Raw genomic sequence first — 26,968 nt, 5'->3', positions numbered from 1 at the left:
ATACTGAACATTGGGAGTCTGTGCCTGGTGTGCAATATGATTAAATATATATATAATAGAATATTATTTCACTATGTGCAATTATACAGATGCTTGTTATTCCAAACCTATACAGTATGGCCTGAGCAATATCTGAGATGCACAACTGTGCTAATAATCCATCCAGCATGGGTTCAAATACTGCGGAAAGGACAGGTTCAGACCGGTTTTTAAATTGGCTTGTTACCACTGGAGACCAAACAGCCAACATTACGCTTAGTTTGCACTGTAAGACTTCTGCCGCTTTTATATAAATGAATATATCTGAACTGCCTTTCAAAAGTTTGGGGTTAGTAAGATTTTATTAATGTTTGTGAAAGAAGTCTCTTATGTTCACCAACGCTGCATTTATTTGATTAAATGCAACTTTGTGTAATATTGTGAAATATTATTACAATTTAAAATAACTGGTTTCTATTTTGAATGTAATTTATTCCTGTGATGGCAAAGCTGAATTTTGAGCTTCATTCTTCAGTGTCACATGATCCTTCAGAAATCCATTTACTGATCAAGAAACATTTCTAACATTTTTTTTAATGTTGAGAACAGTTGAGCTGCTTAATGTTTTTCTGGAAACTTCTTCTTTGATTAATAGAAGGCTATTTATGTTAAATATAATTTTTTTAAGCATCCATGCCAATTTCTTTCAAATACAAACCCTAGTTTTTTTCAATAATAGTGTGCAGTACATGAACTATTTTAATTTTAATGGGCTGATAATTGTTCTTCTCTCAACCCAAAACAGTGAAAATGGAAGTTCAGAGCGATGTCTCTTCAGATTCTGGACCATGCAAGGTTGACAAACCATATAAATGTGAGATGTTTTGGGACAGACTTCACCACAGACAGGAACCACTGAGCCGTAGAGTCTACAGTTCACTCAGATGGAGCTGTGCTGAAGATGTGTTGGAGCCACTTCACCTGGAACCAAAGAATCTGGAACAAGCAGACAAGGTAATACTGTCTATGCAAGGCATCACAAGCATATTAATAATATCAATTTAATGAAGCTTAATTCTAACGAGCTGAACAAATAATAGTAAATTGTGTAGTGTGACTGTATATATGTATATATTTCACTTGAAAAATAGTTTGTAATGTAAATCAATATCTTTATAACTGAATAGCAGACTACAAAATGCATATGCATATCAGTTATCACTCCATATCTGCCAACAATGTCTTAAGATTATATTTAAATACTTAGTTTTATGATCTGTAGATTTTTTATGATCAAAGATCTGTACATTCAATAATGATTAGTGATTGTATAATCAGTGACGATTATACAATGAATGAAGATACTGTGATGATTAAGAGATCAAAAGCCTGATGTATAATGTTTGATGCTCACATTTTAACATTTTATGGCTCACATCAGATCAGATTTCTAAAATAAATAAAGAAATAAATAATATGGATGGATAGTCAATTTCCTTCAGTCCAGTAAGTGCTCATCTTGAAATATTACAATAGATAAATTATTCTTTAGTGTATAAAAATCTTTATTCTTTAGTTTAAAACGGCACATGAACTGTAACCTGTTTTGATAAATATACTAAAAGGCTTTTTACTTGATAATAAAGTATGAACTATTGACCAAACGTCAGAAAGGCATGCGGTAGATTTTGTACATCAGGCTTTTAAGCAAAGTTTTGACCATGTTGATAGTTTAGAGACCTTAAACTTGTGTATCTATTATGATACATTAGGTTTTTTAGGTTTAAACATCAAATTGGCTGTAATTGTGCACATCATGTAGTATTTTAGCTTTTAGTATGGACATACTGTGGAGAAAATTATCTCTTGAAAACTTGATTATTTAAGTTACTTTTTTCAGCCCTGCTAACAAAATTGTGCTCTGAGAATGTTTTGCTAATGTTACTGTTGTGGAAAAAAGTCAAATCTGAACACTCCCTCAATATAATGGGAATGCTACTTTTGAATGTTTTCTGAGCCACAAGTTTTAATGTAAAAAAAAAAAACATTAAAACTTTTTAACACTGATGTGATTAGTGTGAACTTTTTCTCCCATGACACACTGTCCAAGCTCTCCTCACCTTCGCAGGCCCTACACATCTGTCTTGATCCTTGAAATAAAGTACTCCAATTACTCTTAATGGACAAGGATACAGAGCAAATTAATGACACTGACACCATCAGCTGTGATAAGGGCATCACCCTTTCCAACTTTGCACTTCTTTTCTCTTGTGCCGAGACAGACTGTTCCATAGAGGCTTTAGTTTCAACAGTGAAAGATGCTCTCCAGTTCTGCTGAAGACTTCAGCATGGCTCTGTGCTTCTCCCAGTGGCTTTACATAACCGACACAGACATAATCAATGAGAGGCAGAGGCTGTCATTTGAAACACAATTACTCCTGTGAAGTGGGCCAGAGCAATGCCATCACTTCCTATAACTACATGCCTTAAGGAGTTACACAACGCATGCTGATCTGCAGAGAGCCTAATGCATTATAGGAATTTACAATGTCAAATGAGCTGTGAGCTTTGCATTTATTATCATTATATATTTAGGCATGTACGGGCAGGTTGCTTTTGTGTGTTTTCAGTATTTAAAGTGACAGGGAAGAGAACTCTTATTAGATAGCATGGCAACGGTAATGTAAGGAATGGTTTTATGCGATTATACAGTAAGTACTGATATTTCTACCATGCATTTTCAAACAATCCCAGATGGTCTGTTTAACATTCTAGTTGCATAATCAGTTGTTGTACACATTCCTTTTACGTTGAAACAGAGTAGCGTGAGGCTTCTCCAAGGACAGACTTAACAAATGTCCTTTGTGCTCTTGTGGTGTGCATTTATTTGCCACCTGTGTACTTATTTCTCAGAAACAATGAACTGAACATATGCACGATTATTTCTCAGTATTTTGATGTATTCTAGAGAGTATTGTAATATTTTTTTTTTTATGTTGTAAGCATGAACTTTTAAAGTTTTATTTTAATAGTGTTGTGTCAGGGAAGCTGCTTTAGTTATGCAGGATACTCATAATAAAAAATAATTCAGTAAAGCTGCCCTTTTGCAAAAAGTAGATAATGAGGCAGTATCTTCATTATGTTCAGCTATGAGATGGTGCCAATTTCTGCAGTCCAACAAGTGTTCATCTGGCACAAAACAATAAGGATGTAATTTAGGGTGACAGCATTAAATTGACAGAATAAATACAGCTAATGCAATAGAAAACTATTAACAAATTATACTGACAGAAGTTAACTTTCCTTAAAATTCCATATTTCCCCCTTTAAATTGATTTCCTGTAGTGTTTTATTTACTTGTTTATTTATTTTATTGATTTATTTATTGTAACCTTAACATTGATAAATAAATAAAGATTAAGAAATAATTAATAAATAAATTCAAATTCAAATGAAATCAGTATCAATAAAATCCATCTTTGCACCACAGAGGATGCACAGAGGCTGCTGTGGCATTAAGATCAAAGACAGCACGAATGCATTTACTGTAAAATGTTGATTACAGGAATATGAAATGTTTAAAATATTGAAAAACTTTAAATGTGACTATATAATGAAATGTAGGTGGCAGCAAATCAGTGTATCTGTCATTGAATCATTCGTTCAGTCGATTCATTGAATGAATGTTTTATTCAGTAACGAACAAAAGGGTCACTGAATTATTGATTCACCTGATTACGGTAGTTCAAACGCAGATTTGTTCAGTAACAAAACAACCGTGTTTTGGTCTGGCTTTGTCGAGAACCATTTTCGTTGACAAAGTAGAACAAAAACAGACAACATTGTGTCTAAAAGGTAAGTCTCTTAAAATGAACTTCTGGTTGATTGAACTGCTGTATAAAATCAATATCACATTTGCAATCGTGATAACATTTAGGGGGGAAAAAACAGCACTTTTGTTGTGAGATAAATGTAAAAAAAAACAAAAAAAAAAACTAATTGATTATGGTCCCGTTGAACATATGTCATTTTTTTAGTAACCATGCATGGTCAATGTGAAGTCGATTTGCTCTTTAAGGTAACAGTTCTTTAAACTATGTTTAAATGTGGCTCATATGTTGTGGCTTTAGGCCCAGTAGGGGTGGAGCAGTGGAGGCAGAGCTTTCAGGCATGTCTGGCTCCGACACAAGCAGATTTACTGCAAATGAGATAATCTCTCAGCAGGGGAGAGGGAGGATGTGCACAAGGGCATGGAGGACATGAGACCGGAGCAGAGACCTCTGCCAGAGAAAGGACACATTCTTTCATCCACTGTCTCTGAAGTCTGTCTCTTTTTATACATATTTTCAAGAATTATGAGATGGAACTGACCTGTGGTTTTTCTGAGAGGGGATGATACTTTTTTAAACTCAGTGATTATTTTTTTTTACATTTTTGTGTTATATATTTCAGTATCATGTTATAAGTTGCACTGGGTAATTACAGCCAAATAAAAAAAAATTTTTTTTTGAAAATCTTTGTTGTTTCTACATTTGTAGAATTAATGTGAATTATTATTATTATTATTTACTCATTTTAATGTTAAGTGCAATCAATCATGATTAAATAAAAATATTTGATTAAATAGTTTTTATTTAATCGACTTACATCAGTAATATATTTATACATTACTTATATTTATTATTTATTATTTTATTACATTAAAAACTTTGGAATCAATTAAGAAATAAATATTTCTGCACTTTCTAGGATAAAAAATAAGATTCTGAAATTGATTTGGAGTTGTTATAATTTTAATATGATTTGTATTTTTTTATTATTATTGTTAAATTAGGAAATATATGAAAAACTAAAATAGTATATGTCATGAGCTAACTGCTAAGCAACATCTCTGACAAAGCATGAGAAAATTTAGATTTTCATTATCACTAAGGGGGGAAAACTTTGAGCGCTTTGCCTATAATGAACTTTTGTTATGTTGTAATGTCACATCTTCTCTGGATTTTGTGGGCCGTACTTTAATTGTCATTTCTGTGCAACTGTGCTGCCAGTAAAATCATCCTGAAATGACTTGTGTTTTTCTACTAGGCACCAAATGAGAAGATCTCTGAAGTTGATGACAATCTCATTCACGAAACCCCTCCACATTCTTCACAGGAAAATGAGGTGTGAGGGTTTATCTGCAATGCTTTCACACCTACCCAATGATTATATATCCACACGCTAGTCCTGTTTCTGCAGCTGAGTGAAAGTATGAGACAGCACATGGCATAGGTGCAAACGAACGTGTTAATTAAAGTCAGCCGATTGACTGTGCAAATAGGTGCAGGTTCTATGTGGAATGTCACATTTGGAGAATTGTACCAATCTATAGCTGGTCAGATGGCAGATTGCGTCAACTTGCTCCCATTATAGACTTGCTTGCCTTTTTTGCATTTATGAGCTGTTGTTCAAATATTTGAACTTTAGAAGGCCTAAACAATAAGGACGGCCAAAGGGAGTGTTGTCAGTACAACATCAGTACAAATGATTTGATGATCAGACATGGGTTGATATGCACTGAACATGAGAAATGTATAAATAAATGAAAAATAGAAGACAGTTAATGCCAATTTTGCCTATTTTAAATATGTCACCAAGGTAAAGTTATATAGCAAAAGTGTATTTATGATTTGATAGCTGTCATGAAGTCATATAAGTAATGCATTAAATTGATCAGAAAACATTTGTAAGGTTAAAAGCCATCCTAGGTGTATATGAACTTTCTTCTTTCAGACGAATACAATTAGAGTTATATTTAAAAAAATGTCTTGGCTCTTCCCAGCTTTAAAATGGCATTGAATATGTGATATTCAGTAGATATTCATATAGTTCATGAGAGAGTGGCGTTCCAGCAGATGACGTAGGATGGAGCTTCCTGTTAAAATAGCATGGCGCATCACTTGCTGGTGGCTTGATCCGGATGTGGCATCTGTTTATCGCACCAGCTACCATGCGGAAAACTGGAGACCCAGCCAGCTAGGCAAATTCTGCCACCAGTGCCTCCAGGTCATCCGGGGTCGGGAAAGCGATCGACCTCCTCAAAATACTGATGATTGCCCTGCGGATTCTGTGCACAATCTCATGCACCATGGACTTTGGGATGTCAAAGGCCAGTGACACCAGCCTGTACAATGCTGCGTGGGCCAGTCAATAGGGAAACACCAGCACCTCACTCTCATCTTTTTCCCAGCCATGGTCAGAATCTGACTTCAAAGCAGCGATGAGGGATGTGATGGACTGTCGTGAAATCAAGAGGTTTAGAGTAAGGTCAGATCCATCTTTGAAATACAACCAAGAATTGGCACTGCAACATTCAGTTGTAGGGATCGCAGTCTGTAAATGTGTGTGTGTGTGTGTGTGTGTGTGTGTGTGTGTGTGTGTGTGTGTGTGTGTGTGTGTGTGTGTAAATTTGCGTATGAATTCCATTCATACTACAAACGGTCGGGAAGTACGTTCAAATAACAAATAAACAAAATCACGGGTAAATAAAATACATTAGTATCAGTATTTTTAATTTGAGTATCGATAGTTTAGATACTCGCATCATTATTGATATTTCGATACTTCAGGATCCATACGCCCATCCCTTTCTCGTGAACGCGCGTAGCAGTTAGAGGAATTTAAATATTATGTTGTTAATGTTTAAATGTTAAATATGTATATTTTTCTCACAAAAACACACCAATTTGCTTCAAGGGGTCTTTATTAACCCCCTGGAGCCAAGTGGGGCACTTTTTTTAAATTATATTTTATGATGGACTGGCGCAGTTTATTAATCTACTGAATATCACCCATTCATTGCCATTATAAAGCTTGGAACTCCAATTTTCCAATAACTCCAAAAGTCATATAAACCTACACCTAGGATGGCTTGATAGTTACAAAAATAAAAATTACCCTGTAATTCACTATCCCTTGAATTAAATTTTGAAATGTATTAAAATAGAAAACAGTTATTTAAAAGTGGAAGTAATGTTGATTTTTATTTTATTTTTTAATATTGTCCTCTATTTTAGAACAATGGCTTGGCCACAAAAGGGCGTTATAGGCTAATCCCTATGCCAAGCCCTGTTTATAGATATTTACAAAAACCTTCTGAAAATATATGTTCTTTGGTTCAATCTCATTCCTGCTGTTTTTTTTTTTTTTTTTTTTCACAAGTTGGGATCAAAGTGGCCCCAGTCATGGAAGAGAGAGGACACGGTTCTTCGGAAACACCTATGCCGAACAAGGTTAGGGTTCATACTGTGAACTAATTATTGTTTATGTCTGCATCAATATGTTATAGCGGTACAGCGCCAGTCAGCTGCATGCACAGATGCTGCAGTTAAGCACTGCCAAATCACTGGATTGCCTACTGCATCAAATATGAATATGTATGTTTTCATTAAATATGATTATGATTTTTAGATCTGTTTTATGATTTTACAAATCCCAAAATTTGTACAGAAACAGAAAAGAAGATATTTTTAATGTTGGTTACCAAACATTTTTAGTTCCCATTGATTTCCACTGTATGGACGAAAAACACTAAGACATTTCTCAAAGTATCTTCTTTTATGTTCCACAGAATAAAGAAATTCATACAGGTTTAGAATGGCATGAGGGTGAGAAAATCATGACTGAATTTTCTGGGGGCAGGGGCTGGTTTAAGTGAACTATCCCTTGTCATGCTTTGAAATAGATTTGTCTTGTAAATAATTATTTAAATAGACCAGACGACTGGGGTTAGTTGTCTTGTCACATCTTTAATGCACTGATCAGGCAATCAAAAAAATAAAATAAAAAATCTGTCAGAAGCTTTTAAATTGCACAAGAGAGCACAACAGTCTACCGATAATGGAATTCTTAAGTCATAATGCTAGTACTGGCATTTCAGTATAATGTTTGAGTTAATTTTTCTGGAGGTTCTCCCTACAGACACCAGCACAGCTCTGAATAAAACTAAAGCACAATAAGAAATCTGTGGCCTGGTTTCATAGACAGGGTTTAGACTAAGCCAGGATTAGGCCATAGTTCAATTAGGACATTTAAGTCATTTTTAGAAACATTTCTTAGAAAAAAACATTACTGGTGTGCATCGTGAGGAGAAACAAGGGCACTGACATATTTTAAGGTCAATCAGTGTAAGTTTCTTACAATTGAAACAGCTCAGACTTACATTTTCTAGTCTAGTCTGAGACTAGGTTTAAGCCTCGTCTGTGAAACCAGGGGTATATGTAAGAAGTAATTTAAATGATAAACTGTGTGTTTTTGCAGCAAAACCTATTATTATCTGTTCTTCCTCTCCTGCCCACTTGCACCGCCTGCGTCTTGCCCAGCGGCTATGGTTTCAACCTGGCAGGCGTCACCGATGGCATTTTGTTTGTGAGGGAATTTAACACAGTTGCACCACAGGCAAGAGAGCTGTGTCTGCCTCTCACCCTCTTCCTCCCCTTCTCTTTCTGCGCATCACAAAATGGTTGACATTTATGACAGACAAAACCGTAGCCAAGCGTGCTGAAATATTCATACTCATTGTCATGAAGACTGGCATTTTGAAAAGAAAAATGTGATTATTATGGCTGCATTCAATGAGTTGAAACACAGTCGCAAGAGGATAAGGTCATCGCTCTGTGTATATCAAAAGCTTTTTGTTCAATATTGCTTCAGTTATTTCAGTTATCTTTACTTTTGGCCTTGATGAAATATGAAGCTGATATACTAATTTTTGTAGGCCAACCAAGAAACAAACTGGTTCCCTCTACAAAAACCCAACACGATTTTTCCAATGACTTTTGGATTATTGCAAAAAAGGAGCTCTGTGACTAACAAAAGTGTGTGATTCTTACATTTTCTTCAATCTCCACAAATGAAGAAAACATTTTTTAACTTTAAATGAAGTAAAAGCTAAAAAAAAAACAAGAAAAAAAAAAAACAAGGGGGTATTGCTGATGTTTTTTATGTTATAGAATAAAACAGGGTAATTAATATTAACAATGAAACTTTTTAAGGGAATGTGTTATAAATGTTCAGTGATTGTGATCTCTTAGTAGTTGCATTCTAAATATTTTAATGTCTCTACAGGCAGCACATTCTTGCAGTGAAGCAGGGTCGTAGCTACTTTCACCTCCTTCAGAAGGAGGAACAGGAAGCGCAGGAGGAGCAGCGGAGAGAAAGACAGAGGAGAGAGGAGTTGAGACGTACCAAACTACGACCTCCCAATCTCTCCGATTCAGATGAGGACAGTGATACTGAGAGGTTAGACGATGACAAAAGTGATATTTTCACTATCTAGCTCTATTTTTGCAAATGTAATGCTTATATGCAGGCTGAATTTGTGGAAAAATGGGCTGATAAAATTCACATTTACACATTTGGCAGACACTTTTATCCAAAGCAATTTATATTGCATTTAAGGTATATATTTATATTTTATCAATCCTTGCTTTCTCTAGAGAACAAACACATGACCTTGGTGTTGCTAGTGCCATGCTCAGTCAAAATAATTCATTAATTCTCTGGGCATCATATATTTGAATTATATTTTTTGTTTTTTATTTATTTATTTATTTATTTATTTATTTATTTATTTATTTATTTATTTATTTATATATATATTTATTATTATTATTATTATTTATCGTTGATTACATTTGATGTGGTATTGTTATAATTTCTTCACAACAATCAAATACAAAAAGGAAAAATGTACAACTTTTTTAAATGTGCAAATGAATAATAAAAACTGTCCAACAGTTTCATAACTGCCATAGATGTCAGCTCAAGTTGTGTTTGATAACATGCATTTGAGAGGGTTTCTGCTAGTCTTAAAAAGGTCTTAATTTTTCATTCCGCAAATGAAGGCTTTAAAAAGTTATTTAAATTGTAGCAGAAAGTCTTACATTCATAAAGTCATGGCATTAAATGCTGCATTCACTGTAAAAAAAGATGTGTCTTGTTTTACAATACAAGTATCTAAACATTGTTAAATCAAGATACTTTTACTTAAGATGCAACATGAAGATAGCTGAACTGTTGTTTTTTTCGGATCAGTGAAAAATAAGTGGGTTTATATAGAATAAATATCTGTCAGTGAGGTAAATAAATAGTTTTCCCTTTCAATTAAGTTCTAAGTCCACTTATCATCTTGTTTATCAAGTAATATGCCTTGATTTAGGAATCTTCTTTTTTTTTTCTTCTTTTTTTTTTTGCACTGTAAAAACTAAAATACTGAGGAAGAATATAACTTTTTTTGCATTATTTATCACTAGCTACAGTAAATGTTAAGTCCATGTTCTAGGGGTTGGGAGTGCTACCTAAACATTGGCGTGTTCAACTTGAATACATATACCATTTTTCCATTCACACCAACTAAACCCATCACGGATGTTTTGGCAGGTGGTGTGATGTTATGGCAACATCCTCGCCAGGTTGGAAACCCAACAGGAGGAAAATGCGGGCTGCTCGCCCATTTACCCCCATCCACAGATCATTGATCTCAACACCTCCTCATCTACTACCAGGGTAAGACCGCTCAGCCCTTTCTTGTGCTCTATTTTGTTGTTTACACAAATCCATATTTTGATTTAGCATTTTTTCATAATTTGACATAATTTGGTTTTTCTAAATGTCTCACTGGTCACTTTACTCTTGGTTCAGAATAAGCTGCTTGAGTGCCAGGCTTTCTGCCATAATTCAACAATCTGTCTACATGTGATTAAAGCATTCCTGATAACTTCTCAGTGTCACTTTTTCATGGATGATTGGAATACTGACATCTTATCAAATAAACACACGTTTTTTTCTGACATTACAATTTAGTTCACACAGACATAAAACTGCATTAAACAAAATTTAAAAACAAGAAAATAATGCTTTTCTCTGCTGGAATTAGCCACAGCAATCTGTGAGAGTTTTCACTATGAGGGTCTCAGCTTCCAGAAAAACAAAATTCATTCAACCATCAGTCTCGCCCAGCAGGACAGAGTGATTACCCTCTGACTAGAAGGATCTAATGCAGCAAAATGAAAAGAAAAAATAAACATGGCTCATTTACAGTGTCTCATGATGGAATGGAATGTCATGCTGGAGTCAAAGTACATCTTCGATGCATCATTACTCCTTTGATAACCTATTTGCATTTTCTTCCTGCACATTTTTGGTTTTGTTGTGGATTATACTGTAGTTACCTCTCAATGTGTAGGCTAATATGTTTGATGTTTTGTTATCTAATGCAATTACATTGATATATTCTTTAAATGTATCCAAAAGTTCACAGATATGTTTTGGAGGGCACTGTACTACACATACACACTTCTGATCTGTATCTGTGATGCATTGCATTAGTAAGTATTTCAGTCTTCCTGTAGCTCAATTGGTAGAGCATTGTGCTATCAGGTGCAATGCTGGGGGTTCGATTCCCCCGGGAACACACAATAGGTAAAAACTGATTGCCTGAATGCAATGTAAGTCGCTTTGGATAAAAGCGTCTGCTAAATGCATAAATTTCTCGGGCAGGTTATTTTGATATGAATACACCACCATTAAAAAGTTAGGGGTAATTTTTTAATTTATAATTTTTATAGATATTTTTACTGAAATTTATAAACAAAATATTTCAAATAAATGCTGTTCTGAACTTTCTATTCATCATGGACTCCTGAAAAAAAAACATAATGTCTATTTAATGCCTTTCAGTGGTGAAACACAGTGGTGGCTCTAGACACATTTTACTAGGGGGGCCAAGGAGTAAATGCTTTTTTTTTATTATTGGTTTTGTGAAGTATTCAAATTTGTTGAGATTGGTGAATTGGTGGGTTTTTGTTAAATGTGAGCCAAAAGTCTGTGTGCATTGGATTTATTTAATACATGAGTTTCACAATTTGAGTTGAATTACTTGAATGAAATTTTCCTCAACATTCTAATTTATTGAGAAGCACCTGTAGTTTAACATTTTGGTACAAATCTATTTTCATTATACAGATTGCCTTTGTATTAATAAATCTCAGTATAGTTTTATTTTGTTCTCTTATTTATCCAACAGTAATTATCGTAAAATTACTGTTTTGGGCCTTTTGAATGAAGATCTTATTATTGACAACTTCCCTAAGTATGTGGTCACCTCTGCTTGAATGTGACATTTATAGAAATCCTGTTCCATTACCTGTTTCATTTAAGCCAGACATTTAACCCATGTATCACATTGTGGCTAACTAGGTGGCGTGATAGCAGAAATCTTGTTGTCCGCCAACAGTGAGTAGGTGGATGTCTTTCATTGGAGGTCTGATTAAACATCTTAACCTTGATATTTAAACAGAAAGCAGAGAGCAAAACAGTGGCTCTACTTCACGTTGAAAAGAAAGTAAGAGGAATTAATTTAGACATGGAGATGGCCTTGAGATGTTAGTTTGTAACAAATGAGCCAAAGCACAGTCAGGCTAGCTTTCTCTCTCTCTCTCTCTCTCTCTCTCTCTCTCTCTCTCTCTCTCTCTCTCTCTCTCTCTCTCTCTCTTTGTAAATTTTATTTCCAACAGATTTTTTTTTTCATCTTTAAATAGGAAATTAAACACTGAATCTATTAACAATGGATTTGATTCTCACACTCTTTACAGACAATCCCCCCAACTTGGACTAGTTGTGTCACACACAGGAGAAGTCCTCATAAAAGCAACTTACTCTGACAGAAGCACATCTTTTTTTTTTCTTTTCTGTTTTTTTTTATCTTGGCTAATATATATATAAAAATATATAAAATGAATTGCTGGATGAAAGATTTGTTAGACAGCCTCAAAAACAAAGTTCTGCTGCTGTTTTGCTGTCAAGAGGTCTTTCAAGCCACACAAGGCTTTTTATTATTTATCTGATGTGATTCGTACATCGTGTTGTTGTTTTTTAATTATGAAAAGAAAGCTGTCAGGTTCTCTGTGGAATAGCAAGTTTTAGGGCTTCTGCTTTACATACAGGATTTCAAAGCTGAACATTGTTGTTGACACAAGGTTACATGTTGTGCCCTGCAGGAATATTACATTGGCATACTGGGGGTGTTTTTCCCCTCACTTTATAAATATGATTTGCAAGATTTATGTTATCTTTTTTTTTTTTTTTTTTCTAGTGAGTGTTTATATCGTCAGTTGTGCTGTCTGAATTGGCTGCTGGAGGCACTGACTCTAGAACGTTCTGGAAGAGTTGGACCTGTTATTTTCTGTTGGGATGTCAGGTGAGTGAAACATAAAACATAACAAGAGTTTGAGTTTAAGGACAGTCACTCTTTAAGCTCATCTCCATCCCCATCATTGTAGATGTACACTACCATTCAAAAGAATGGGGTCAGTAAGACTTTTAAGGTCAAAAATATGGTAAAAACAGCACAATTTAAAATAACTGCATTGTATTTGAATTAATTTTATCATATAATCTATCCCTCTAAATTAGCAAAACGCTAAATTTTGAGCAGCCTTTACTCCATGTCACATGATACTTCAGAAATTATTTGGAAAATGCTGATTTGTTGCTGAAAAATCATTTCTTATCATTGTTCTCCTAAATATTTTTTAATTTATCTAGTTATTTTTATGAAACATTTTGAGGATCCTTTGATGGATAGAAAGTTCAAAAGAACAGTTCTTATTTGAAATAGAAATCTTTTGTAACATTATATGTGTGTTTACTGCCACTATTGATTAATTTAATGCACGACTGAACACAAATTAATTAATTATCCATTTATCATCTCAACAACAGATCAGCATGTTATTTTTGCCATTCGAATTAAATAAGAATTATCTCCAATTATTTAGCCACTGAACAAAATTCATGCAGTATTCATTTTAGCATTTCGGTTCATTACGATGGAAAGGTGGTTCTTGGAAACAGAAAGGTGGTTCTTGGACTGGCAAGTCTAGGGTGTTGGAGTAAGGAATTGGCCTGGATGTGTGCCTTGGTGGGGGGGTCTAGCATTGCTCTAGGATCTGGTCTTGAGTTCAGCTATGAAACAGGAAGAGATGACATCTAAGTCTCTCTTAATAGCTTAAAGGTAAATTGTGAAGCACGACAGTTACTATAGTCCTGATTCCAAAATTAAATTATGAACTTTGTATTTTATATGTCAGAACTCTTGCTCTCGTTCAGTTGGTTGAATTCCAACTGACTTTGAGAATTCAGTGCAGAATAGAAGCTGATGTGCTTTGCATGTAAAAGCAGCAAATATATGTTTGAGCTTGTGGACACAAAATATTTTGGTCTCTAGGTGAGATTCGAATAAATACATTTTATCACCATAAAATATCAAAATGCATTATGTGATTATTTTGGGGTTCAAATGCAGTTGTTCTATTCAGGCATGCTGCTTTTAGTTAGTTGGTTTGTCGTTTAGCAGCCACAGCATCTTCCAGAATCCTTTCTGCATGCACTACCCCCATTGGAATAACCTAAAGTTAACTGCCTTGCTCAGGGGCACAACTGTGTTCTAGTGCTTGAACTGCCAGTTCCAGGGTTTGAATCTGTAATCTTAAAATCACTAGCCCAGAGAATTCCCTATTAGATCACCATCAGTTGTTTTAGAGGATTTTATGTGTTGAGACAATCCCATATACATTATAGACCATGCTGCTTAGGTTTTACAGCATTGCAAAATCTGTATTAGCTGGTCACTGGTCTTTAAGAACATAATTTGATTATTTGTTTGCCTTTTTTTAAGATAAAACAGACATTTAGGAACAGATGCATTGCAATGATCAACATTTAACATTTACAAAAGATATCTATTTCAGAAAAATGCTGTTGTTTTGAACTTTCTCTTCATCAAAGATAAAAGCTCTGTCATATTTTCCATAAATATATATGTAACGATATAGAACTCCATATACATCGGGAAGAAGGAGGCGGGAACCGGCGCACAATCAAAATCATTTTAATATTCGAAAATAAATACAAAATGGCGCACCAGCCCCTCACGGCCGACTGGTGCGCATAAATAAAAGCAAACACATAAAATAACGTCCCAGGCCTGGTCCTCTCTCGTCCTTCACGGTCGTCACTCCAGTTTTATATCCTTCCATCTCCTACGTGGGACTCGATACTGGCGGTGGGGCACAGGTGTAGCTCATCTCCAATCACTACACCTTGCCTCACTCCTCGTTCCCACGCCTCTCGGCCCCGCCCCTACTCGCCACATACCCCCATCGCCCCTCGCAGGCCGGGGGGTACCCTCGAGACTGCGCTCTACTCCCCCCCCCCCCCCCCCCTTACCTCCGGGGGGGACCGCTCACGGGGACCTGCGGGAAACTGGGGGTAGGACAGACGAGGCGAGAGAAAAGGAGATGGAAGGAGGAGCGACAGGGACGAGAGAGGGGAGAGAGAAAAAAAAAAAAATCCGGTTCCCAGACGCACTGCTGCTCGGCCCTCCACCGGCTGGGTGATCTCCTCCGCGGTGCCCGGCGGTGGCACTGGACGGCCCTCGGCGGACGGCACGACACTCCTCCGCCGCCCGGTGGATGGCGACGGCTCCTCCGATTTTGGGCAGCGGCAGGAGTCCCCCGTTCCCTGCCCCTCCGGATTCCGTCATGGAGGCGGCAGGCTCCGGCCCCCTGGCGAACGGCGCCGACTCCTCCGCTCCCTCACGGACGGCAGCCGCCCCTCCATATCGTGGGCGGTCGGCAGCGAGCTCGCCCGTCCCCGGCAACTCGCTCCAGCCCACCGCCTCGAGCGTCCCTGGCGGCACATACCTCGCCGGCTCGAGGGCACCGCGGATTCACCACAGCGGCGAGGGATCTTCAGCAGCGCGTCCCTCCTTCTCCCGGGCTTCGGCACCACTGTAACGATATAGAACTCCATATACATCGGGAAGAAGGAAGAAGGAAGCGGGAACCGGCGCACAATCAAAATCATTTTAATATTCGAAAATAAATACAAAATGACTGGTGCGCATAAATAAAAGCAAACACATAAAATAACGTCCCAGGCCTGGTCTTCTCTCGTCCTTCACGGTCGTCACTCCAGTTTTATATCCTTCCATCTCCTACGTGGGACTCAAGACCGGCGGTGGGGCGCAGGTGTAGCTCATCTCCAATCACTACACCTGGCCTCACTCCTCGTTCCCACGCCTCTCGGCCCCGCCCCACTCGCCACAATATAATATAATAATATTAAGCAGTACAACTATTTTCAAATTTATTAATAATACAAAATGTTTCTTGAGCAACAAATCAGCATATTAGAATTAATTTTGAAGGATCACATGATCAGCCTGAAGTATAATGATGCTGAAGAAAATACTTACTTTAAATTGTAATAATATTTCAAATGATAACTTTTTTTTAACTGTATTTTTTTATGCAACAAATGCATATTTGATCATTTTAGTTTGGTGAGCATGAGACTTCCTGCAAAACATAAAAAAAAACCTTACTGACACCAAACTTTTTGACAGTAGTGTGGCATTAGTGTTATTATTATTTTTTTTTTACAGAGTAGAAATTGTACAATGGTAGAATTTTTAACATGCTTTTACTCCTTTGTGTTCTGCTTATTAGCACTGTGTCTGTGTGCCTGAACTCTTTTTCTGTATTTTAGGAAGGTATAACCTCTGTCTCAAGTGCATGCTGGTTCAGTTTAATTGATTTTATTTGCATGTAAATCTTGCGAACATGTCTGTTTATACATAACATTTAGTTTAGTGCCTGAGAAATATAACACAAAATTTACATCCATCTTTGTTAAACAGACATTAAAGCTGGCAAGTCTCTATATAACATATTGTAGTGTGTAAATAGTGTGTGTGGACTAACCCATACTAGTGCAGGCAACCAGACTGTGTCCCCTGAAGTCATGACCTAATTAGATTTGCACCATGTTTTTAACCTTCATTTTTTTTCAATTTTAAATGATATTTGAGGATACAAGCACTTATGACCTAGTCTAATATTTTATGCATTTTGGAAAATTAAATTAGATATTCAAAAGATTCATATAGATATTTCAGAGTCTGGCAGCAACAGTTATGATATTCTTTCTCTCTCTCTCTCTCTCTCTCTCTCTCTATACATACATACATGGGTTATTATACACTACAGTTTTTTTATTCAGCATTCTATTCAGCAAGGATACATTAAATGTCATTAAAAGTGACAGTTAAGACTTTTACAAAATTTGTTTAATAAAAATGCTGTTATATTTAATCCTTTTGAATATACATGTTTTTTTTTTGTTGTTGTTGTTTTTTCTAAAATAATATTCAGCAGCACAACTGCTTTTAACCTTGACAATAATAAATGCTGAAGGATAAGGATAAAAAAATAGGAAATCTTACCGACCCCAATTTTTGAATGGTAGTGTACGTTAAAATATATAGCTGCCTGTAACAATGTTCGTAGATTTGGAAGTAGGCGGGAACCGGCAAACATTTAAACACAAAACTTTAATAAACAAATGAACAATTACGAAATTAAAGTAAAAGCAGCAGCCCCTCATGGTCAACTGCCGGATAAAACATAATAAAACAACAAAATGAAATACAGGCCTGGTCCTCTCTCGTCTTGCACTGTCGTCGCTCCTTCTTTTAGTCCCTCCTCCCTCACTCATCATCATTTACTCCACCAGCCTCGCTCCACTCCCACGGTTCTCGGCCCTGCCCCTCTCCACTCGTCACACTGCCTTTATACTTGAATATAAATATTTTAGGGTTCAGTTGTTAAGGTAGTCAACAAACATAGGTATTATTCATCTCTGTACAAATACTGCAGAACAAGCTATGCGCCAAAGTTTAATACTTGGGTTCAGGGGTTTGTTCAAATCACTAATAGTGATGCTTCAGCAATCGCCACTAATGAGATCCTACAGGAACAACAACTGGAAAAACTAGAATTAGAGTTAATTGAGAAATGATGAAACCATCGTATATAGGTGGTGTTAAATAGAGAGATACAGGGGGAAAGAGAGAGGAGGGAATTTAATCCTTCATTTCCTGGAGCTACAGGTTGGTGCTAGTGATGGACGGAGAGAGCGAGGTCAAAACAAATGGAAAAAGAGGGAGAGAGATTGTAAGAAGCGTCTCTCAGAGCCTGGAGGGGCTTCCACCATCCCAGAATCCAATTTCCAATAAAGTGAAGCTTTATGGGAAACGGTACAGCACGGCAGAGAGCAGATATTACAAAAAATAATGAAACTTTATCAACCGCCGTTAAGACCCAAGCCAGGAGGAGAGAGAGAGAGCATGAGATGTGCGCGCTTGTTTCCCTCCATCCTTCTATTTCTTTCTGTCCTTTCAAGGTGACATATATAATTTTGATAATATTCCAGGCTTGGCAAGCACATTATGAAGAGATCATGTGAATAATTAAAATGTCAGGAAATTCTCTATGTCTCTTTATCTGTCTCTCTCTCTGTATCTTTCAGGGACCCTGGAACAAGCCGAACCACAATAAAGAAGCTGAATAAAGAAAAGGCAATAGAGGCCAAGTGGGAGCAGTTTATTGCCCCGCCGAAGGTTTTCTCCTCCAAATCGTCTCTTTCACACTGGAATGTTTGTGTTTCTGTGGCTCTGCTGGAGCTCTGTGAAGCGATGTGTTCTCCTTAAGCATGCCACTGGGGTTTAGACAAGTGTGCAACATTAGCTGCTTTCTAGAAGACACAGTAAATAAGCAAAGGGCTAATTACGCCGTCTGTAGAAAGAAACTTGTTCAAACACCCATTTTGCACAACAGTTATGTGGGGTGGCTTTATGGCTAAAGATCTGAGCAAGCAACTAAAAGTGGTGAGCTATGAGTTATCACTGCTGTGGCCTTGGTCAAGACGATTAGGGTGTTTGCAATGGTATACTACTAGTATGCTACATGGCATACACTCTATAGAGCAAAAATAGAGTGTGAAAGAATTCAGTACAGTAGGATTCTACATTCTTGTAACGAAACCTTATATTGTCTCAAAAATAAAAAGTTATTTTGCATTTGTCATCTAATTATAATTGTAAAAAATGTGTCTCAACTTTTGGAATTCAAATCAAATAAGTGAAGTTGGAATTATTACAATTGTTTTTTTTTAGTAACATGCTATTCCAAACATAGCTTTTATTATGTTCCTCCAGTTATAAGGTGGGTTGCTTGGGATAAATGACTAATTTATATGAGCATATACAATACACATTTAGAGCATCATTTCTTTTTCATAATTTCATAATACATTTTCACAGATTTCTTTCTTTTTGTATGAATCTCTTGAAACCTGCCAAGAACACATCCAGGTCATGTTCCACCTTAAAATCAAAAGAAAGAAATAGCCAAATTAGAAATTAAAAAATTAAATAAGAAATAAAGTATTTATATACATATATCCATCATTTCCAACATTTTTTGAATTATGCTGAAAATGTCTTCACTTTCTTCAGTGAAGGTTTTAAATGTAACCTCGACATTTTTTCCTCTCCAGCAGACACGGCATCTCACATCCAGGCCATTACATGTTTCTTCAGGGAGACATGAGACCTGGAGGACCTCCACTCTCACTGTGGTTTCCTCCTCAGTAACAAGTTCATCGGTGGGCAGCTTGCTGTCTTTGGCTCCGGCTCCAGATCACACCTGTGATGAGCCTATTTACACCAAGGGCATCGAGACTCTGAGTGTGCGAGAATCCGATTCTGATCATTCATCGACAGAATGTAGGTCCCAATGGTTAACATTTAACTTCTGTCTGATTTAAATGAGGTATTTATAGCTCCCTGATTTTTTAGTGGTTTAGGCATGCACTAAGATGACACAGTTTGACAGACAGTTTTATAGGAATATTTGAGATGTTTTCAAAATCACTTCTGGGACTGCAATCTATGGTATGCTGTTGACTGCTGCTGACAATTTCAACTCGTCCATCAGTGTGTAGAAACCTACAGTAGGTGGCCAGCCTATCTGGGCCTTACCGCCGCGCATACCGCCGCAGCGGTGACTGAACTGTAATTCAGTCGCGTGTTGAAATCATTCGCGAAACTACCGCCAGGTGGCGCAAAGGGACGGATTGCTAAATTAATGTAATTATAAAATGAGATAGCAGTAAGTAAAACAACAATAACATTATGATATAACATTGTAACATTTAAAAAAAAAGAACATAAAATTTTACAATTTGTTAATTTTTTTAATGTAGGATAGTCTTAGGCTACAGTCTACTAAACAAAAATGAAAATCGTTCTACCATAAAAAAAACTGCTTTTTTAAATTATAATAATATTTCACACTATAAGTTATTTTTTATATAGGTATAAAATGCATTTACACACATTTTTGCTTTGTTTTTTCATGACAAGTCGGGAATTATTATTATTTTATTTTATTTATTATTTTTGTGGCAGAACACAGCTGCTGTGAAACTGATACAGATAAACAGACTCATGGATTCACAGCCTGAGTGACTTTTGCTGGTGTCTGGTTCTAGATGAGTGGAGCACAAAACGAGTGTTATCTGTTTCCCATCTCACTGCCAGATGAACTGTCACTTGCCTTGCTCACACAATCACATGTAGCACATTGTCATGGCAACAGTGCATGCCATCATCATCATCATTATCATCGTGCACTTCAGTGCTGTGCTGTTTGACTCTCAGGACAAAACAAGACAAAAAAGAATCCATCAGATTTGGATTCATGGCTAGACAAAGACACTTCCAGAAATGCTCTTTGCTCAGAATTAGAGTTTCTTTTCTGTCCCTCTTGAAATCTAATTTTGGAAAAAACTAGTTTGTGAAGCAAAACTTTCTTTTTTTTCTGTCACGTCAATAAATCTTTGAAGAATCCTTCCCTGGGTTGTAAAATGCATGTATCCGCTGTGCTGTTTTCTACTCCTGGGCCGTTTGGGCCTAAACGTGTGATGGGCCTAATGCACACTAGGTGTCCTGCATTTTTGCCTGAAGATAATAAGCTCAAATTCTCTAGACCCTGCAGAGTAGATCAGAGAGAAGAACTGAGTCCTGATGAAAGCTTGGGAGCTCAGTGAAACTTCCTTTGTTTTCACACAGTCATTACGGTTTATTTCATTTCCTATAAAAGAAATCAAAGGTCTATTAAAGCCTCTTTCGGTCATGCCAATTATTCGAGCAAGAGACTAATCCAAACGATTTAAGAGCGAAATCCAAAAGCTGAACTCTGAAGATATCCTGCTTTATTGGAATTTTATTGTTGCCAGTTTAATTGGTTTTGGGATAAACCTGCTGTATGAGAATGTATTTGAGAAGAATCAGCATGAACATTAATTATTTAATATGTAAGCTTATATAGATGTGATTTATCTTCCAATTTAATAACTCTATGTATTTATAATAGATAGTAAATCCAGAGGATTGAAAATGACATTGTTATAGTTTGTATTTATGAGGCATGAAACCAGCCAATTTATTCAAGGGTTCTGTCTTTTTTCATCTGTGTCTCCAACAGCATCCTAGTTTGTTTTATGTAATGAAAACTTAATTTGTGCTCACGATTTATGTTTTATCTCAGTTAATGAAGTGTTGTATTTGAGGGAGATGATATTTTCATGGTGATAAATCTGTTTGAATTGTTATTAGATAAATATACGGACTGAATGTTAATTTCTGCTGTTAGCTTGTGTTTCTTTGGATTTGAGTGTGTGAAATATCGATCGACCAGCAGAGGGCGCGCTTGGATCATGCACACAGCCATGCAAGTCGTAGTTAGAGAAATATGTTGAACATTGAGATATTGCATTTCTATTGCCCTTATTCTCTTTCATTTTGTGTTGACTTTAAAATAGACATAAAAAAAATAAAATCAATACAAATTAATAAAACCCTTCATTTAGAACCGTATGACATTTGTTTTCGAACCCCATATTTTTCTGATTAACAAAATTACATTATTAATCTTTTAATTGTTTTACCAAATTTTTACATTCATAAGGCAAAAATAACTCATAAGAAATCATCATATATTACCTTATGTAACACTGATCTTAATATATACCCTTTCTAATATGAGATCACAAAACAAGCTTATAAAAACAATAAACATTCTAAAGCTTTTCAAATTTATGTAACTCCCAAATATTATATAGAATCTTTTCTGTCATTCTTTTTTATTATATATTTGTTCTTTTTTTTTTTTTTTTTTTTTTTTTTTTTTTGGTGTTGCTGCTGTTGTTATTCTGTTTTACATGCTTTAATCCGTTATTGCTTTAAAAAAATTAAGGTGATATATATATTTTTTTTTATTGAATATTAAAAAGATTAGAGAACAAGAGTTTCTTAAATTAAATTATAAATATCAGAGCATACAATGAAACTGGGCTACTTATTATATACCACAATGACAGGAATTGTATTGCCTCATTGTAAAACTTGCATAAATTGTGCTTATATTTGTTTATCTTTTTAGATCTCCAGAAGTTTCTCGAAGAAGTGTACCAGAGTGTTCTTAAAACCTGCTGTAATTCTGATAAACAACTCACGTCCACTCCAGACAGGTAAACTAGCACAGGAGACAACAACTATTAAAAGTAAATCATTATTATAATATTTTGTTATTATTATTATTATAGAAGACTGTACTGACAGTGTGTCAATATATATATATATATATATATATATATATATATATATATATATATATATATATGACACATGCACAAATGCCACAGTTTCACTGATGTTTGTAGTTTATTTGTATATCATTGGTTATCAGATCATTTGATCAGCATGTGAGAATGTGATGACCTCTGATTGCTGAGATTTCATGTGACCAATTGTCTGCATTATGTTAAAGTGATATGTCAGTCAAAGTCCAACCCGAGAGTGAGTCACAGCAAAACACAACCGGAGAGAAGACGGAGTCTCTGAGAGTGAAGAGGTGTGTCTACTGTTCCCAGTATTCCCAGGTTATGAATGACTAAAATGACCATCAGGTTATTTCGGGCCATTTGTTAAAGAGCTTGAAAACCAGTCCTTTATGCTCACTGAGGCTGCATTTATTTGATCAAAAATACAGTGAAAGTGTCATACTGTGAAATATTTGTACAGTTTAATTGCAGTGATTTCTATCTTAATATATCTTAAAGTTTTTTTTTTAGTTAGTTTTTTTGTTGTTTTTATTCCTGTGATGGCAAAAGCTGATTGTTCAGCAGTTTTCAGTGTCACATTATGATGATCAGAAATCATTCTAATAAGCTGCTCATTAAATATTTCTTATTATCAATGATGAAAACAACACTGAATACAAGAACAGCATTGAAAATAAATACGTCTTTACTGTCACTTTTGATCAATGTAATGCACCCTTGCTGAATAAAAGTATTCTTTTTACTGATCCAGACATTTGAACAGAATGTAAAACAGTAAATCTGAAGACAAAATAGAAAAAAAGGAGGTTATTATTTATAAATAATCAAGAAAATATTTTGTCCAAAAAAAGCACAGTTACATGAATGTTTTGCACATAGAAGTGTAGCAGCGGACCTAGGCAGATACAGTTACATATGAACCTTTCTGCTACTTGTGTAATATGGCTTATTCATTGCAAACAATGTATTGCTTTTTGACATATCAAGCACTAGTACAGCTCTAGGCCTTTTGCATTGACCTTTATTTTCATAAACTCCACCTATGATAATAAAGCTATAAATTACAGTTTGTGGAAAGTAAACAGCATGGATCAGTTTCCTTCCTCATCTCTTGTCTAAGCTGTTGTGCAAAAGTGTACAGACAGTGTGTAGTCCCAAACGGCTCCATAGATTTACTGTTCAATCCTCATGTTGTCTTACCCTCTGATGCACCGCTGTACATCTCTCACATGTGTACTGCCCATGTAAAGGGATCTTTGTTGTGTACATCAACTGAAATCACTATTATATTTCTTTCTCATTTTACTAGCTCCCCTGCCAGAATCTCTGCCACTAACCGACTCATTCACAGCAGGGAAGCCATATTGGGTGTGAAAAAGGCGTCTTTTGTGGACATAGCAGAAGAGTTAACACTTAATTTATCTGATGCTCTAAATCGCTGTGCCAAGTGAGTTCTTTTTTCCACCACACTGGGGAACAAGGAATCTTTTTTATGATAGGTTTTTTTTTTTTTACTATATAACACACTTTTAAACAGTTCTTCAACTAAACACACTTTACTTTTATTAACTGAGGAACAGGGGCAATTTCTCTTATAAACTGCTAATGATACATTTTTACACTAAAATGTTGAAATGTTTAGATTTTAAAATGTAAATAATAATGTAAAATATACTGTAAAAGCATTTGCGTAGCAAAAATAAATAATGAAGGTATGGAAAATAGTTTTAAAGTAAAATTGTAAAAAAATAAAAATCTGAAGAAAAAAGCCTGAAAATTCTGCAGTAAGTAGAAAAAATTTACAAATTACATTTTTTTTAAAACTTACAAATATCAACAAAACAAAGAAAACTGTTACAGTATCTCAGTTATAGTAATGTGATGCATGTAAATATCTCCTCTTTTAAACTCTTTCTAGGAAGAGATGGGATTTTGGGGCCAAGAGATACGGGTCTCTTTGTAACATGCTATCCCGAGGACGAACCTGTTCTGCTGTGACCTCCAAAACCTCTGTGGTCTCTCCAGCAGTGCCAGACTCCAACATCCCAAACAGCACTGAGGATCCATACAGCACTCAGTGGTGCGTGTGTGTGTGTTGAGTGAATGTCTAATGGCCTGCGTCACTTCCAATCCTCCAGGGAACACGGATGCAAAGCCACTTATGTGCTGCATGTGTGTGTTTGGCAAATATTAACGTTAATGACCCTACAGGATGCTCGCAGGTGCAAGAGTGTGTGTATGCATTCAACATTGCTGTTTACAGTAACATTACACTAACACAGTCCTTGTGTGTTTCTTTGTGTCTGCTGAAGGCTCTCAGCGTTGCTCAGTAATCTGGCTCCCGTCAAACACTCAGACGGGAGGGTGGCACGTTTGTTAGAGAAGCTGAGTCGATTTACAGAAGGCCACACACAGCAGCTTCACCCACACAACTTCTTGAAGATCTTAAACTCCCTCCAGCCGTGGGAGCTCTGCTGTCCTGATCTGTGTGTGGCTATAGAGGTACAAGACAACCAACTCTGAGTACTTTTAAATGTGATAATGCTACAGTCTGCTGCACTCAACAGTTCAGTCAAGACAATGGCTACAACATACAGTATCTGGGCCATCTGCATCCTGCAGTGGGCCAAAGAAAATATTTGTAGATGAAAGACACTCTTAAAAATGCACCAGTTTTATTGGATTTCATAACAAAGTATCAAAATCAATGAATTAAAAAAAAGATGATACATACATACATACATATATATTCAGCAAGGTTTATAGTAAAGACATTAAAAATGTAACAATAATTGCTTTTCTTTTGAACTTTTTATTCATCAAAGGATCCAGAAAAAATCGTTTCCACAAAAAAAAAAAAAAAAGCAGCACAACTGTTTACAAAATAGGTGTCTGCATAATATCACACTTAATATTTTTACTCACAATATATTGGGTACGCAACAATTTGGAAAGAAATTAATATTTTTATTCAGCAAGCATGCATTAAATTCACCAAAAGGGACAATAAAGAGTTTTACAAAATTTATATTTCTAAAAAATTATTAATTATTCTGAATATATATCTGGGTTTCCAGAACAATTATTAAGCAGCACAATTGCTTTTAACATCGACAATATAAGAAATGTTACTTGAGCACCAAATCAGCATGTTAGAATGATTTCTGATTTCTAATGGCTGCTAAAAAATGGAAATAATATTTCACAATATTTTTTCTGTGGAATATTTATGTATTTCATATTTATGTAACCACTCAGTTCAGCTAACACATTGGGGACAGTTGGCTGTGTTGTATTTAATCTACAGCATCATGATGTGTTCTTAATTATTACAATTTTAGATTTCAGGTGTCTCGGCTTTCCTATCTATTTCCTACCTCCTTTAATTGTAACTGCCAAAATGTTGCTGACCCCCTCAAATCAAGTCTAAATAGGACGCCGTTAACAACCAGCTATTTGGGCCGTATAATGACAGATTATCCAGTGTGTAATAAGCTATTGTCAGGAACTGGGAGGGTATGGTGCTAGCAGCTGGTAATTATGAGAAGTGCTCTTTTATCTTTCTTCCCGTGTGTCTCTTCTTCTCCCTGTCATTGCAGATAGTGAGGCTGAATGTGGTAAAGATGCCCAAAGCAGAGTATGACTTGTGGTTATACAACAGAGTCAGCCAATCACAGACCACCAGGAGTGCTACACACAACCTGTAATCCATTCTCTCTTTTGCCTTTTTGCATTTTTTAAAGCTGTGATTTCAGTAATATGTCACCCGAAAATCAAGAGTAAAAATAATAAATATTTTAATATAATATTATAATATAGAAATATAAGGTGTACAATGTTTCTTATAGTAAAATACAAGTTCTTATGTAGTTATTTAGTTTATTCAGTTAATTTCAACAATTCATTCTATTATTATTAATTTCCTTTTCCTTTTACAAAAATAAAGTGTCCTTTAAATACTTAAAAGTGCTCTTAATAATTGTATTTATTTATAATTGTATTAACTTATTTAATTCAATAATAATTGTTAGAGTTGTATTATTAGATATTTTTAATTTCATAAGTAGATTCTCAGTACTGTCTGGACGAGAAAATACTAAAGATAATACAAGAAATTCTGCCTTGACGTATCAATATTTCATGGCTTCAGTAATAACTGTAATTGACAGTTTGAGACTTTAGTACGGTGGCTGAGATAGCTCAATCAACTGCAATGTAGCGTTTCTTAATTTGCATGTGTTGTGAAGGATTTGCAGCGTGTTACGTTATATGCATGTGTTGTGAGGATTTGCAACACTTGTGTTGTCAAACTGATTAAGATGTTTATTTATTTTATTTTTTTGCTGGTGTTTTTTCAATTTGCATGTGTTTTCTTAATTTGCAGCGTGTTGATCTCTCTCGGCCACCATACTTTTGG

The 26,968-nt window shown here is 35.7% G+C and overlaps 1 protein-coding gene across 1 annotated transcript; it reads left to right on the top strand.

Annotated features, from left to right (window-relative positions):
• The first annotated feature begins 790 nt into the window (after positions 1–790).
• LOC128013564 (coiled-coil domain-containing protein 60-like) lies at positions 791–26,490 on the top strand. Its single transcript, XM_052596673.1, has 14 exons — positions 791–993; positions 5,068–5,145; positions 7,183–7,253; positions 9,088–9,261; positions 10,402–10,527; positions 13,115–13,219; positions 18,394–18,484; positions 19,423–19,651; positions 22,371–22,458; positions 22,758–22,841; positions 23,861–23,998; positions 24,470–24,631; positions 24,864–25,053; positions 26,151–26,490. Exons 1-14 carry the CDS (start codon positions 859–861, stop codon positions 26,256–26,258), a joined length of 1,779 nt encoding a protein of 592 aa, XP_052452633.1. The 5' UTR covers positions 791–858; the 3' UTR covers positions 26,259–26,490.
• Positions 26,491–26,968: the final 478 nt, after the last annotated feature.

Source organism: Carassius gibelio, chromosome A5 (assembly GCF_023724105.1).
Source record: "Carassius gibelio isolate Cgi1373 ecotype wild population from Czech Republic chromosome A5, carGib1.2-hapl.c, whole genome shotgun sequence".
Classification (NCBI taxonomy): Eukaryota; Metazoa; Chordata; class Actinopteri; order Cypriniformes; family Cyprinidae; genus Carassius; species Carassius gibelio.
The sequence above is the reverse complement of the archived record's forward strand: the minus strand, read 5'-3'. Positions and strand labels throughout refer to the sequence as shown.

Excerpts from the sequence above, each read along its gene's own strand:
- LOC128013564 (XM_052596673.1), top strand. The coding sequence starts at position 859 with ATGTTTTGGGACAGACTTCACCACAGACAGGAACCACTGAGCCGTAGA. Across the intron at positions 5,146-7,182 it reads ATTCTTCACAGGAAAATGAG|TTGGGATCAAAGTGGCCCCA; the intron begins GTGTGAGGGTTT and ends TTTTTTCACAAG. Across the intron at positions 13,220-18,393 it reads ATTTTCTGTTGGGATGTCAG|GGACCCTGGAACAAGCCGAA; the intron begins GTGAGTGAAACA and ends TGTATCTTTCAG.